Genomic DNA, 14,824 nt, shown 5'->3' on the forward strand with positions numbered 1-14,824 from the left:
TTGAGAAATTTTCAGAAAAGAAACCGTGTAAGCACCCCCACTGCTTGTTTTTTTTTTTTTTTTTTTAATTTATGCAACCCCCCGGTTCCTAACCCATTACCCACCCCTAATCGACCGCCGCTTCTTAAGCATTCATTTACCTGAGCGCCGTCTTTTCCGTTCGCTTTGTCCGCCGGTGCCTCCCCTGAGCCGCAATCGCCTTCCACCTCTGAGGGGGTGGACAAAGAGAGGCCGTCACGCTCATCGGGCTGCCTCACGAGGGTTTCGGGGTCAGGTTCCGGCGTATCCAGCAACGGCTGGGTCAAAGGGTCCTCCTTGGAACTGTCGCTGATGTAGCGCTTTCTCCGCGGACGGTCAAAGACCCTCGGGGCTAAAACAAAGTCCGAAGTTCTCACGGGGGTGGTGAAGGAGTCCATGTTTCCTCTCAGCAGCCTTTCCGTGCTTTCGAAAACACGTGTCCTTGGTAAGAGATGGCCGCCTCCTCTGTCTGGCGCTGGGATTTATGGGGTAATGGTGCTGCACTCTGATTGGCGGAGGGCCTTGGGAGGCGTTCTTAGTGGGGTCACACGACTCCCTTCCGGAGGGGTCACCCCAACCCAGAAGTCACCCTGGTTGGTCAAAATCTCCTCTCGGGGAGGTCCTGTCGGGACGAAACCCCTCCTGATTGGTAGAGGGTGGTGGGGGGAGTTCTTAGAGGGGTCACACGACCCACTTCCGGACGGGTCACCCCCGCCCCAGAAGTCACCCTGATTGGTCAAAATCTCCTCTCGGGGCGGTCCTTTCGGCACAAAACCCCTCCTGATTGGTAGAGGGTGGCGGGGGGAGTTCTTAGAGGGGTCACACGACCCACTTCCGGATGGGTCACCCCGCCCCGGAAGTCACCCTGATTGGTCAAAATCTCCTCTTGGGGCGGTCCTATCGGGACGAAACCCCTCCTGATTGGTAGAGGGTGGTGGGGGGGAGTTCTTAGAGGGGTCACATGACACACCTTGCTTCCGGTCAGGTGGCACCTTGACCCCGGAAGTAATACCCCCATGGGGTGGGACTTCCGGTGACAGGTGGGAGGGACCAAGGGGTCAAGGGGCGAGGTTTAAGGGGTCAAGGGGCGGGGTTAGGGTTTGATTGATGGTAGGGCCCTTATACTACTAAAGACCTTTAATCATTCTTGTTGCTCTTCTCTGGACCCTCTCCAATTTCTCCACATCTTTCTTGAAATGCGGTGCCCAGAACTGGACACAATACTCCAGTTGAGACCTAAACAGCGCAGAGTAGAGCAGAAGAATGACTTCTCATGTCTTGCTCACAACACACCTGTTAATGCATCCCAGAATCACGTTTGCTTTTTTTGCAACAGCATCACACTGTTGACTCATTTAGCTTGTGGTCCACTATAACCCCTAGATCCCTTTCTGCCGTACTCCTTCCTAGACAGTCTCTTCCCATTCTGTATGTGTGAAACTGATTTTTCCTTCCTAAGTGGAGCACTTTGCATTTGTCTTTGTTAAACTTCATCCTGTTTACCTCAGACCATTTCTCCAATTTGTCCAGATCATTTTGAATTATGACCCTATCCGCCAAAGCAGTTGCAATCCCTCCCAGTTTGGTATCATCTGCAAACTTAATAAGCTTACTTTCTATGCCAATATCTAAGTCGTTAATGAAGATATTGAAAAGAGCCGGTCCCAAAACAGACCCCTGCGGAACCCCACTTGTTATACCTTTCCAGCAGGATTGGGAACCATTAATAACAACTCTCTGAGTACGGTTATCCAGCCAGTTATGCACCCACCTTATAGTAGCCCCATCTAAATTGTATTTGCCTAGTTATCACTGAGGTTTTTGAATTAGCAAGCTGCATTCTGTGCTTGTGTTAATAACTGTGATGGGGCAGCTGCCCCTCACTGGCAAAAAAGGGGTTAAAAGCAGTCCTAGGGAGGCAGCCAATCAGAGGGCTGAAGGGAGCAGCCAATTAGGGCCAAGTAGGCCTATATAAAAAGGGAGCTGCAAGGCAGAGGAAGGCAGTTCTCTGCTGGGAGCCCAGGGAGGAAGGATAGTGTCCCTGAAGGGCCAAGAGAACTACTAGCACCCTGGACAGAGCAGTGCTGCAAACAGGGTCTGAGGAAGTCCCTGGCTGGCTGCTGGGTGGTTGCAGCATGAGGCCCTGATACAAGGGTAAAGAGGGTGCCGGAGCCACGTGGGAAGTGTATAGACCGTGGACTGCAGTTTGCCACTGGTGGGAAGTGGCTGAATTGCAGACTGCAGCTCCCCCGCAAGGGGGGAGCACAGTGTGTGGCATGGCCGGAAGGCTATGTTGCTGAAGAAGACACCACGGTCCTTGGAGAGATGCGGGTCCAAGAGCAGGAGTCATGGCGGCAATGCACCACCCGAAGGGGAAGCACTCAACTGCAGAGCTAATTCCCAAGACAGGCTGAGGAGGCACCGGAGTGGTGAGCAAACCCTGTTACAATAACATTGGCATCCAGAGACAAACACTGAGCAGCTTTGGCTACAACATTGTATTATAGATCTGTGTCAGAGTTCCTGCATTAACTGCATCTCCAACCTCCTTGTGGACTCAAGACACCCCACTTAGATCACAGGCCTCCAGCACTCATCTTTCTGTAGGTGTAATCCCACAATTCTCTTCCTCCAGATTGGGGCCTTAGGCTGCAGACTTCTGCTATTTTCTGTGATCACTTCATTAGGTCTGACTTCAATTTGGCACCTCCAGTTCTTTTCTCTCAGGCCAATGACAGGGTTATCCAATGAACAGCCAGCTTTCATAAAGCAAAGTACTATTTATTCAGAACAAAAGCTTTTCACAGAAAACATATCTTAAAGCAATAAAAAGCTTGTATGAACTCCTGACTTACTAGGTGGTCCTTCATCTTCCACATGGAGACTTAAGGTCCTCCCACAGGGCCTGTTTCTGTTGGTCACAGTCTCATGCCTGTGTCAGTTCTTGGATGGTGTCCCTGTCTTTTCTCAGTCAGGTCAAAGGCTTCCTGATAAGGTCTTTGAACCAGATCAAACCAGTTTGTGCTTTTTCCTTAGGAGGGTGAAACTTGAACTCAAAATTGCCCCTGGACAGCGTTACCATGGCAATGACATTCTGGTCTTCAGCACTTAACAGGGTGCAGGCTAGATCGTGATGTATCACAACAAAGAAAAGAGAGCCACAGATTTTGGCCCCCACTGCAGGAATTGTCGCGTGGAGACCCCAGTGAGATCTAATGACACAGATCCGAAGAAGTGGGTTGTAGCCCACGAAAGCTTATGCTCTAATAAATTTGTTAGTCTCTAAGGTGCCACAAGTACTCCTGTTCTTTTTGCGGATACAGACTAACACGGCTGCTACTCTGAAACAGATTTGTATAAAATCCTCCCATCTGCTGCCGAGCTTCCAGCTTCTCCCCAAGCCCCCAAACCCTAATTAATTCTGTGTCCCTGCCACCCCCACATCTGCCTATCCCCAGCCTGGCTGTTAATTCTACCCCCTGCCCAGCCCCCACATCTGTCCCTCATGGCCTCTCTGCTCCTCCTGCAGCTCTAGGGGTTCTTCACCCCCATCCCATCGCTGATGTTGCAGGGAGGGAGGGAAAGAAGCTTCCAGGGGTCAGAGAGATGAGGAGCTGGGGACTGGCTAAATGGGAGTCCTCTGGGAGTCACAGAGACTAGGGTGTCTGTAGGGAGGCTGATTTCAGGGCCCCCAGTGGGATATTCCCCCCCATGTCTCAGGAACACACTCTGAATGGGGATCCCACCACCTGGAACCAGGGGCGCATTCTCTCCCCAGTGAAAGAGGATGGAGGGAAATTGAAAATTGGGGCCTCATTACCAGCATCAAAAAATTTCACCTGTCCCTGTTCACAGTCCAAATAAACCCTGATCCTGCTGGGGACCTGGCTCAGGGTCAGGGGGGTCTCAGGGGAGGTGAGCGCTTGGTACTGATCCACCCAGCGCTCCAAAGCCCAGATCCCCCCCTCAGGGTTACGGCTGATCCCTCCCTTCCTGCTCACAGACTCTCTGGCCACCCCCACAGCCCAGAATTCCCCATTCCCCACCTCCACCTCCCAGTAATGTCTCCCAGTGGTGAATCCCTCACAGCCCAGAACACAGCGATAAGTGTCAAATCTCTCAGGGTTGTCGGGCAGATCCAGCTTTGTGTCTTCCCATCTCACACTTTTCTGATCCTCAGACAGGATGAGATGGGGATGAGCCGAGTCTGGATCCAGAGTCACTTTCACTGTGGACAGAGAGAATCAGCGTTAGAAGCAGAGCTCAGCCCTGGGGGAGGGTTTGATTGTGTCAGTGACAGAATCTTCCCCAGCTGGAGAGTTAAGCAGGGAATCTCCTTCCTCCAGGATTTACCCGGCTTTGAATGGGTGATCTCAGCAAAGTGCAAGATAGAGTCAATCTCCAGGCAAGAGACCGAGCCAGATTTGCTGAGCCAAGCCTGAGACTCAGAATGTTTCCCATCCAGCTCTCCCCATGAAGGGGACTAGAGACCCTGGAATCACAGGGAAGCCCCAGGAGATTTCCACTCACATCATTCACATGGTCACAACTAACTTTCCTTGAGATGCCCTCCTTCCCTCTCTTAATTTTAAAATCTTGGTGCTTGGATGTCTCTTGTTGATGACAGCATGTTGCCTGCCCCATCTGGCCACATATCTAAGATCTGTAAATAATGACAAGATTCTATATATCCCTAATTAAAATTCTATAGCTAGTCATCAGGGCCAGATAAAGAAAATTACCAGTCCAGATTTCATTTTTAAAATTGGGATTTTGATTTACAAGCAGGAGCTTCTACAAGATAAGGGAGGTAGTGTTGGAGAGAGGAGAAAGGGGGTTTGGTATAAATGAATGAATGGAGGAGAAAGTGGATACAATAGTTAAAAACAGCAGAAAGCTGGGATTTGATGGAGAGAAGAGAAAGGGGAGAAGAGGAAAAAAAGCAGAAGTTGAACTTTGAGTGACTCCTTGGAGGCCTGGTCACCACCTGACACTAGGGCTGGATCCTAAGAAACAAGAACTGCTCAGTCACTCAGAGCAGGGATTGTTTCCAGAATTATGAGATCAATGTGTAAGGAGAATGTATTGCAATAGTCCATTTCTCTCCTTCCTTTGACCCTCAGGATCCTCTTGTCTCTGACCAGGGAAATTATATTATATTATAATTTCTCCTTATTTGTTATACAGTAGAAGGGAGCAGGATCTCTCATTCATTAAATATGAGTTGTAATTACCTGAGTCACTAAGGGATCTTCTCCACTCTGAAAGCAAACATATAGATGAGGATGAGAACTAAACCAGACAAATTCAATATCAATAGGATTCATTATCACAGAAAAGGCTGCATTAGAGAGAAACAAAACAAAAAATACCCTTACCTAGCTCTGTGTGAAGTTTACCTAAATAATAAAAAGAAAGAAAAGGACATTCTGTAAAAGCTTCTTTTGAGTGAAATTAACTGCTGTCCCCCCCATTATTGATCATTTAGATCTGTCTACTGTGCATTGTTTTGCATCAATACAATCCTCGGGATTGAACTCAGGATAAGCGACTTGCACTGGTGTGACACTGCTGCACTACATTATGGGTCTGACCTGGTGCAGCTCTGTAAGGAAAGACAGAAGGCAGCCCAGAAGTCTCTCATTGACCATTATTCCAGCCTTGAGCTGGATGAAAGATCACAATTATAACTCATATGCAGTGCCTACATGCCAAGGCTGTGGGCTCTCAGTGCACATAATCCTAGCCCCAGTGGCCACATCCTCATTTCAATCCTGGGCTGCCACCAGCCCGTCTCAGAAGTTGTTTATATGGAGCTGGCATGGAGCCATTTCTGCCATGGGCATCAAGTGCACAATCTCCATGGGCACCCACTCTATGCTGCCTCACTGAAGACACATGTACATTACCCATTACCGACATAAGAAGTTATGCAATTAGTATTGCTTATGATTTTCAAGTTGACATTGTCACATTCATTCAAAAATCTTTCATACCATAACATTGGTTCTACCAGGAGAAAAATGGAACTTACTGATAGTGTCAAGATGTTTCCCTAAAAAAGAAAACATAAATAAAATTTAAACCATTCATTAATATTGTAATAATCTTTTGAATATACTAGAATTAAATGTGTCAAACTCCATAAGGCAAGGATTTTCATAGGACCCAAGGATACTTAACAGCCCAAAGCACATTGAATTTCAATGAGAGTTGGGAACCTAACTCCCTCAGGCTCCATTGTAAATCTAATTAAACTGGTGCAAACTTAGTGTTAGGCTTATTTTAAGATGAATAGGAACAGGTTTAAGCTAACCTGAAATAAACTCCTCTTATACTGATATGTCCACATGGGTTTGCATTGGTTTAAAAAACTCAATTTAAATTCACACCTTAATCTCGTGTAAATTTCTCATATAGACAGACTTTAACTATCTTTTTTAAGGAGAAAATCTCATTCTGATTACACTGCATTTTTCCCATTAGAGCTTTACCTCTTAATTTGAACAGAAAAAGAGTAAGGCTGATGAATACCAACAAAATCATCAGGATCACACTCAAAGCCACCATCCACAGAGAGACTCTTGGAAAAAAGGAATCTGAAACACAAAGCCCATATTAGTTTGGAAACGTTAAACCAACAGTATACTTTTATTCTACAAATTGCATCACATCAGGATTTGTATGAGATGTGCAGAAAAAATTGCTCCCTGGAATATAAAAACAGGCAGAAACCAATTTTAAAAACAAGTTCTGCTCACACCCTTTTGATAGTATTGGATGGTGTATTAAATACTATCTAAAGTGCTACCAGCCTCTCCCCATCTCCCTCTTCCCCCCCCCCCCACATATATATATATATGTGGGGCTGGTCACATCAGCTGTTATTAAGGTTGTTTGATCCTTCCCATTATAGGGCCTTATTTTCAGTTGCTTATTACTTTGCCAAACTTTAGCTGTATGGGCAGAAAATTTCCATGCTGGGTGTCTGCCTCAGGCTGAACTTTTTTAAACGTTTAAGCCAAAATGGTTCAACTGTTTCTGAGAATGGGGTTAGGGAATAATACATTGTTCTGACATTAAAAAATCAAAAAGTCTGATGACCATTTTTATGAGAAGCTTTACTGCCCCGGGCTTTTGAGCAGAGACTTGATATTTACAGGGGTGACCTCTGTATCAGCAATGTGCCTTTTTCCTGTGAAAACCCACCCAAAAATTGGTTGTTATAAGCCTTTGAAAAAGTCCAGCTTGTAAATAGGATTTTGTTATTATGGCAACCCCTTTCCCTGTGTGAAGTTTGCTAAAGGGTGAGAAATCAAACTTCATATTAAATCTTGGACCTTGTAGTGAGTGACACACTCAAATGACTGTTCACAGGACTCCAGACTTTCTTGGACCTGCCTTGCTTCTGACCCTCCATGAGGAGAGACTCAACAGTCACAAATTTCCTCTATGTTCAAATATCACAGCATATCACATCTCCCTCTCCATATTCAGTGGGGCAAGAAGCCTAGTCCTTGATCCATCAGTCCACTAGGAGGAAGAAAGTCCAACCAATCAGTAGGGCTCTCGATATACCTTAACACTGCCCAGTGGTGACTGTCTGAGAAAAAAAAATCTAATGTGACTTTAAATATAAACGTTAGTGTCACTACAGGGCACTTCCATGCATTAACATGTTTGAATTTCTTTTAAAGTTAACCTTAAGCCTAAATTTCCTGGGTTTAAAATGTTTTTTTTCTGGGGTAACTACAATATCCCCGGAATGTACTTTACCATAAATTGTGCTCTCAACCTTAACTTTATCTTAAATGTAGATTTTTGTGAGGGAATATTTTAACTTTTAAATTATTTAGCAATCTGATTTTTTTCCTGTTGGGTATGAAAGTGTGTGGTTTTGGTGGTAACTGACCTGATATATAAAAAGTTATTAATTCCTTTTCTTCAGTCAGGTTGGTGTTCCTTATAGAACAAGATAAATTCTGGTTTGAAATTTCTGTTATAATGATAGAATTTTTTATTTCAAAGAGCCCACGTTCATCTTTGGATTTTGTTTCAGTTGAAGATAAATGCTGCCCACTGAGATCTCTCCACACCACATCGGGCTCTGGATACCATCCTGCTGACTGACACACCACTCGGATCCCTCCATCTTGGTGACCCTCAACAGAGATGTGAGGTACAGAGCCTGAAGCTTGAGTAAAATGAATCAGTGTTAAATGAGATAAGTATACAGCGTAGAGCATAAAAGTTTATATTTTCAATAAAATGATTGAATACATCTTTATTGCTGATATTCATGGAAACTGGAAACTTGACTCCAATGGGACTTAAGCACTTATTAAGCATTTGCTTAAATGTGTTGCAGTCCTGGGGCCTCAGAGATGGAAGTGAAAGCCTTACAGAATGCTGGAGTGTGTGATCTGGTGATGTGAAAGGGGCAAAAAATGCAAGAGATTTTATCCTTGATTTCTAATTTTACAATGTTGTAGGTATTTTTGTTATACTTATTATCTCCTGGTGGTCAATGTGAGAATAACTATTTACCGTTAGATGCCCCAAGGCTGTACTGAATATGCTCCATGGAGTTGTGGGGGGTGTGTGAAGTTTTTCAAGATGGAGGCTGCTTAGTTGTCAACACGAACGTGTGCCAGAATAAAAAATCCCAATTTTCAGTTCTAATCTGTTTTGGGTCTCCATGTCCCCTGAAAGTAGGACAAGAAGTAATAGGCTTAATCTGCAGCAAGGGAGAGTTAGGTTAGATATTAGGAAAATGTTTGTATCTGTAAGGGTAGTTAAACTCTAGAAGAGACTTTCAAGGGAACTTGTAGAATCGCCATCATTGAAGATGTTTAAGACCAGGCTGGACAAACACTGTCAGGGATGGTCTAGGTTTACTTGGTCCTGTGTCAGCCTAGAGGGCTGGACTTGATGACTTCTCGAGAACCCTTCCAGACCTATATACTATGATTCTGTATACTACATTGGCAATGAGGATATACTGAAAACAGCACCCAGAAATTTCTACACATTGAAAAGAGAAGGTTACTCTCAATGTGCAGTAACTGAAGTTCTTCGAGATGTGTATCCCTGTGGGTGCTCCACTTGTACTTGCGGCAACACCCCCTGGGCCTGGGATCAGAGATCTTCAACAGCAGTGCGTCGGACAGCACATGTGCACCACCACTCGCACTGTGAGCAGGAAGTATATATAGCACTGTGCAGTCTGACCGCCTCCGGTTCCCTCTCTGACACAGAGCTTATGTTTGTTTGGCTCCAAAGCAGAGGGGAGGAGGGGGAGTAATGGAAAACCCATAAGGACACACATCTTGAAGAACTTCAGTTACTGCACAGAGGGAGTAACCTTCTCTTCTTCTTCGAGCGATGTCTCTATTGGTGGTCCACTTGTAGGTGAATAGAAAGCAGTGCCCCTAATTGGAAGGCTAGGGCTTCGGAGCAACATTTACTATCGATGATAGGACAGCATGTTCTAGGAGAGTGTTCCCTGAAGCATCATTCATAATAGCGTAGTGACAGGCAAAAGTGTCTGTTGATGCCCATGTAGCCACTTTGCAAATTTCAATAATGGGGACATTATTGAGAGAGGCTATCAAGATGGATAATGAGCATGTGGAATTTGCTCTGATTGAGGTAGGAGGTTGTCTGTCATTGAGCTCATAAGATAAATGTATATACTGCAAGATCCATTTTGAAAGGCTTTGTTTAGAAATGGCAGTGCCTTTGGATCTTTCAGTAGTGGAGAGGAATAACCATGGTGATTTCTGGAAAGATTTAGTCCTGTCCAAGTAAAAGGCTAATGCTTGTCTCACATCTAGGGTGTGTAGAGCTGCCTCCAGCTGGTTACTGTGAGGCTTTGGGAAGAAGCAAGGAAGGTGTATTGGTTGGTGAAGATGGAAAGATATTGGGGCCTTAGGTAGAAATCTTGGATGTGGACATAGTGTAACTTTGTCCTTATAAAACAATGTGTATGGTGGATATTCCATAAGGGCCGCGATTTCACCAACTCGTCAGGCAGAACTGATGGAGACAAGGAAGGCCATTTTCATTGACAGATGCACATAAGAACAGTTTGCCATCGGTTCAAATGGGGGTTTAGTCAGAGAATGTAGGATGAGGCCAAGATCCCAGGCAGGGGTTGGGTGTCGTATAGGAGGATAAAGATTTTGGATACCCTTCAGAAAACGTTTCATGAGCAGATGCACAGAGACGGAATGACCATCTATGGGGTAGTGAAAAGTAGTGATTGCTGTCATATAGAGCTAGTGAATAACCCTGACTGTTTAAGGTGTAGCATATAGTCAGGATAAGTGGTAGCGGAGCACACGCTGTGTCAACTTAGTGGGAGGTGCACCAGCAGTGAAATCTAGTCCATTTGTGAACGTGAGTACATCTGGTCGTGTCACGCCTGCTATTCAAAAGTATCTGTTTGATTGCGTCCAAACAGGTTATTTCCAAATCCCGGAACCACGGAGGAGCTAGTCTTTGAGGTGGAGCAGCTGTGGATTGGGATGGAGGATGCGTCCTGTGAAAGGAGCCGCGGTGTTAGATGGAGAGAGATCGGTCGGCATACCATCATGTGGAGGATGTAAGTATACCAGACCTAACATGGCCAATTTGGAGCTACTAGTATGACATGGCTTGGTCGTCCTGTATCTTGCGAAGTACTCAGAAGAGGAGGGGAAATGGAGGGAAGGCATAAAAGAGTGGTGCATCCCATGTTATGAACAATGTATCTCCCGGTGATCTGTGTCCCAGTTCCACTCTGGAACAGAATTGAGGGCAGCAGGCGTTGCAGTGAGTGGCAAAGAGATCTATGGTGGGGCGGCCCCAGTGGTTGAAGATGGGCTGAAGTGCTTGCATATCAAGTTCCCACTCTTGATTGTGAGATGACCTCCTGATCAGTGCATCTGCAGTGGTGTTTTGCTGTCCAGGTAGGTATACTGCTGAAATGGAGATGTTGTTCTGGATACACCAGTTCCATAGTTTGAGTGCCTCCGAGCGTAAAGAGTGGGACCTCGCTCCACCCTCCCTGTTGATGTAATACATGCTAACGAGATTCTGTCATCATTCTGATGGTGTGATGTTTGAGTAGAGGTAGGAAATGTCGACAGGCATTGCAGACTGCCCGTAGTTCTAGGAGATTGATGTGTAGGGTGGATTCTCTTAACGACCATCTGTCCTGCACTGTGTGATCATGGAGATGCACTCCCCAAATTATTAGGGAAGCCATGCCTGAAGACATTGCATGTGGAGTCTTGCACGCCTGACCACAAACGTGGCCATTGCCATGTGGCCTAGAAATTGGAGACATGTTCTGGCAGAGATCTGGGGGCAAATCCATGCATTGGATACCAGATCTGCTATAGCCGAGAATCTGTGAGGTGGTAGGAAGTCTCTGGCTTGTATGGCATCCTACTGTGTGCCAATGAATTCCAGCTGTTGTACTGGTGTTTAAGTGGACTTTTCTAGGTTCATGAGGCGGCCTAGCTTCATGAACAGGTCCATTGTCACGTGGATGGCTCGGAGAGTGTCGGTTTTGGATGGGGCCTTGAGGAGACAGCTGTCCAAGTATGGAAAGATGATGACTCCTTGTTTCCTTAGGTAGGCAGCGACTACTGCGAGGACCTTGGAGAACTCCCACGGTGTCGTGGACAGTCCGAAAGGCAGTGCTTTGTACTGGTAGTGGCTGTCTCCCATAACGAATTAGAGAAATCGTCTGTGGGCAGGGTGTATTGCAATGTGAAAGTATGCGTCTCGGAGGTCAAGGGCTGAGAACCAGTCCCTCTGTTCCAGTGCTGGGATAACAGTGGAGAGGGTAACCATCTTGAAATGTTGCAGTTTGACAAATTTGTTTTGACTGTGAAGGTCCAGGATGGGTCGCCAGCTGCCAGATTTCTTCTGGATCAGGAAATAGTGGGAGTAGAAACCTGTCCCATGTGCTTGAAAGGGACTGGTTTTATGGCTCCCAGTTGCAGAAGATTTATTTCTCCCCATAGAATGGAATTGTGAGAGCGGTCCCTGAAGAGGGACGGGGCAGGGGGTGGCAGGGCAGGATAGATAGGAAGGGGGTGTGTAACAGGGTGCTGGTCAGAAGGTGCTGAGCCAGGCACCTGTTAGCCCAGCTCCAATTAAGCAGCATTAATTGGGGCTGGCTGAGTATGCCATGCCTAATTGCTAGAAGGGAAGCACCTGCAGGCCTCATTAGCCAGTGGGCTATATAGGGCTGGCAGGAAGGAAGTGAAGGGGGGAAGAGAAAGGAAGGGGAGGAGCCAAAGGCTGTGCATCCCTGCTGGCTGGAGAAGCTAGCTGTCCCCCAGGTTGCTGGTTTGGAGCAGACTGTAAATAGAAGGTGGTGGGAGCTGACACTGTAAATAAAAGGCACTGGTGACTGCACTCAGAAGAGGTCTCTGGCTGATTTGTTGCGAGGGTGAGTGAACGCCTTGTTACACGGTGGAATACCCTTCCTTGATTATTTCTAGGGCCCACTTGTCTGAGGTGATGAGTCTCCAAGATGGGAAAACCAGAGCTAATTGTTTGCCAAACTGTTGGAACATTGAAGATGGTAGGAATGACTAGAAAAGGGGAAGGCTTCTCAGGGCCTTGACCACACCTTCAAAATTTCTTCTTTGGTGGGGGTGTGAGAGAGGTAGCCCCTTGAGGAGTGGGCTGTCCACATTTAGTAGGAGGCCTTTGTCTTCAGCGCTGGGTGTCATAGTGCCATTGAGGAGTGTCCTGCTGTGTTCAGGATCATGGGGGGAGTTGGTACTTCCCTGAGCGTCTCTTTGGCACTGGCGTGTAAATTCCGAGAGATCAGAATGTAGCTCAGAAGTCTTTAAGGGAGTGCAGAGAATTGTCTGTGCACTCCGAGAATCGTTTCTGGCCCTCAAAAGGTATGTCATCTACTGTGGTTTGTACCTCCCTAGGAAAACCCTAGAGGCGGAGCCATAATGCACACCTCATGACCACAGCAATCACGATGGACTGGTCAGTGGTATCTGCAGAGTCCAATGAGGCTTGTAGGGCCGTATAAGCTAGGAGGTGCCCTTCTGATATCAGGGACTGGAACTGCTCTTTCTTGGCTTCCAGTAGGTCCTGGCAGAGTTCCTCCAATTTGGAGTAGTTTAAGAAGCTATACTTAGCCATAAGGGCTCTGTAGTTTAAGATTCTAAATTGGAGCATGGCTGATGAATATGCTTTACATCCAAATAAGTCTAGGCATTTCCAATCTCTGTCTGGATGGCTAGAATGAGATCGGTATTGACAGCCTCTCTCTTGCACCACATTGACTACCAAAGAATTTGGGGTGGAGTGCGAGAATAGAATTTCCGTATCCTTCACTGGAACATAATATTTCTTGTTGGTGCATTTGCAGGTCAGAGGGATAGACGCCAGGGTCTGCCACAGCATCTTCATGAGCCAAGAAGAGCCTCATTGATTGATAGAGTGATCTTGGAGGAAGTTAATGTGTGGAGGATATCCAGTAGTTTATGTTGCTGGTCCTTGACTTCCTGCAACGAGATCTGTAGGGAGTCCGCCATCCTGTGGAATAAATCTTGAAAATTCCTGAAGTCGTCAACAGGTATAGGGGGTGGAGGCATGATAGCTTCATCAGGTGAGGAGGAGGAAAATGTAGTGTTGGTGGAGCTGCCTCCTCCTGTTCCTCGTCTTGTTCTTCCTATTCAGTTGGTACTGGCAGGGGTTAGACTTCTGGAGGGCGAGAGACCGATGGAGAAGGGACAGCTGTAGGTCTTTGGCTTTGCTGTCTGAGAGGATTCCTGAACTCTGCCCTGTACATGGCTCAAGGGTCCGAATATGGCCAGTTTGGAGGGAGTGGCACATGTGGCTGCATCCACGGTGGTCCCTGCCAAAACTCAGGACCAGAGATAGACTGGATAGTGAGGATGAGCAGGTGTAATTTGTCTGGTAGATGAGAGAGTGATGGAGCCCTCGTCTTCTTCCTCCTCATCACTGGGGAAGGGAGGTGGCATCGTCAGCAGAGAGAGGGAGGAGTGTCATGAGTCTGGAGAGGAGGGTAGAAGTGGGGGGAGATCATGTTGAAGGGGCGGAGACTCAAGGAGTGTCAGACATCAGCAGGTCTTTAGAGTATCTAAAGTCTTATAGAGAAGGAAAAAGCATCATCTGTAAGACACAATGCCGAAGAAAGGGTGTATGCTCCTGAGGTGTCAATAGATGGCACCAGAGACTTGACCAGTGCCAATGATTTTGATGGTGCTGCAGGCTTACTGGGTGTCTATGACTTCGGGTGCCAGTGTTGTAGCTCTTGACATTGGCCTGTCTCATTCCCCAGAGCTGGGAAATGGTGCCAAGGGCTGTAGGTCTGCCCACTTAGAGTCTTTAGACTATTTCTTTGTGTTGGTACTGGAGGTACGTGGACAGACCCTGGAGCTGTGTCCCCTGTCAGATGAGGTTGCGGCAACAGACCTCAGAGGGGATGGTGTTCTGGTGTGCAGTGCCTCAGAATGTGCAGAGGGAGCCTGTTTTTTTTTTTTTCTTCTGAGCAAGAAAGGGATGACTTTCTCTTCACAGGACACGGGGAGTGAGGATCGGCAGATGACCTGGCAGAGCATGGGGGAAGAGCTCCAGGGAAGAGTTCGGGCCCGGATCCGACGCCAGTCGCAGCGATTTCTCCATGAGAAGTTTTAATCTAATGTCCCAATTCTTTCTGGCTCTGGCTGAGGCAGTGGGAATGCTTTTGAGGGATGTGTCCCTCTCCCAGACAGTGGATGCATTGCAGGTAGCTGTCTGTTACTGGGAAGGCAGCCCT

General features: G+C 46.7%; 1 protein-coding gene across 1 annotated transcript in view; it reads right to left on the minus strand.

The window, feature by feature from the left end:
• LOC135887697 (butyrophilin subfamily 1 member A1-like) overlaps positions 1-14,824 on the minus strand; it is a 42,952-nt gene that overhangs the window by 400 nt on the left and 27,728 nt on the right. The window contains exons 4-10 of the mRNA XM_065415426.1: positions 7,931-8,212; positions 6,513-6,617; positions 6,053-6,073; positions 5,397-5,417; positions 5,253-5,279; positions 4,065-4,246; positions 141-1,254 (exon numbers count right to left, since the gene is read on the minus strand). Coding sequence (XP_065271498.1) covers positions 1,156-1,254; positions 4,065-4,246; positions 5,253-5,279; positions 5,397-5,417; positions 6,053-6,073; positions 6,513-6,617; positions 7,931-8,212 — 737 coding nt within the window. The 3' untranslated portion in view covers positions 141-1,155. The remainder of the gene's footprint in view (positions 1-140; positions 1,255-4,064; positions 4,247-5,252; positions 5,280-5,396; positions 5,418-6,052; positions 6,074-6,512; positions 6,618-7,930; positions 8,213-14,824) is intronic.

The sequence above is a fragment of the Emys orbicularis genome, chromosome 13, assembly GCF_028017835.1.
Source record: "Emys orbicularis isolate rEmyOrb1 chromosome 13, rEmyOrb1.hap1, whole genome shotgun sequence".
NCBI classification, from domain to species: Eukaryota; Metazoa; Chordata; order Testudines; family Emydidae; genus Emys; species Emys orbicularis.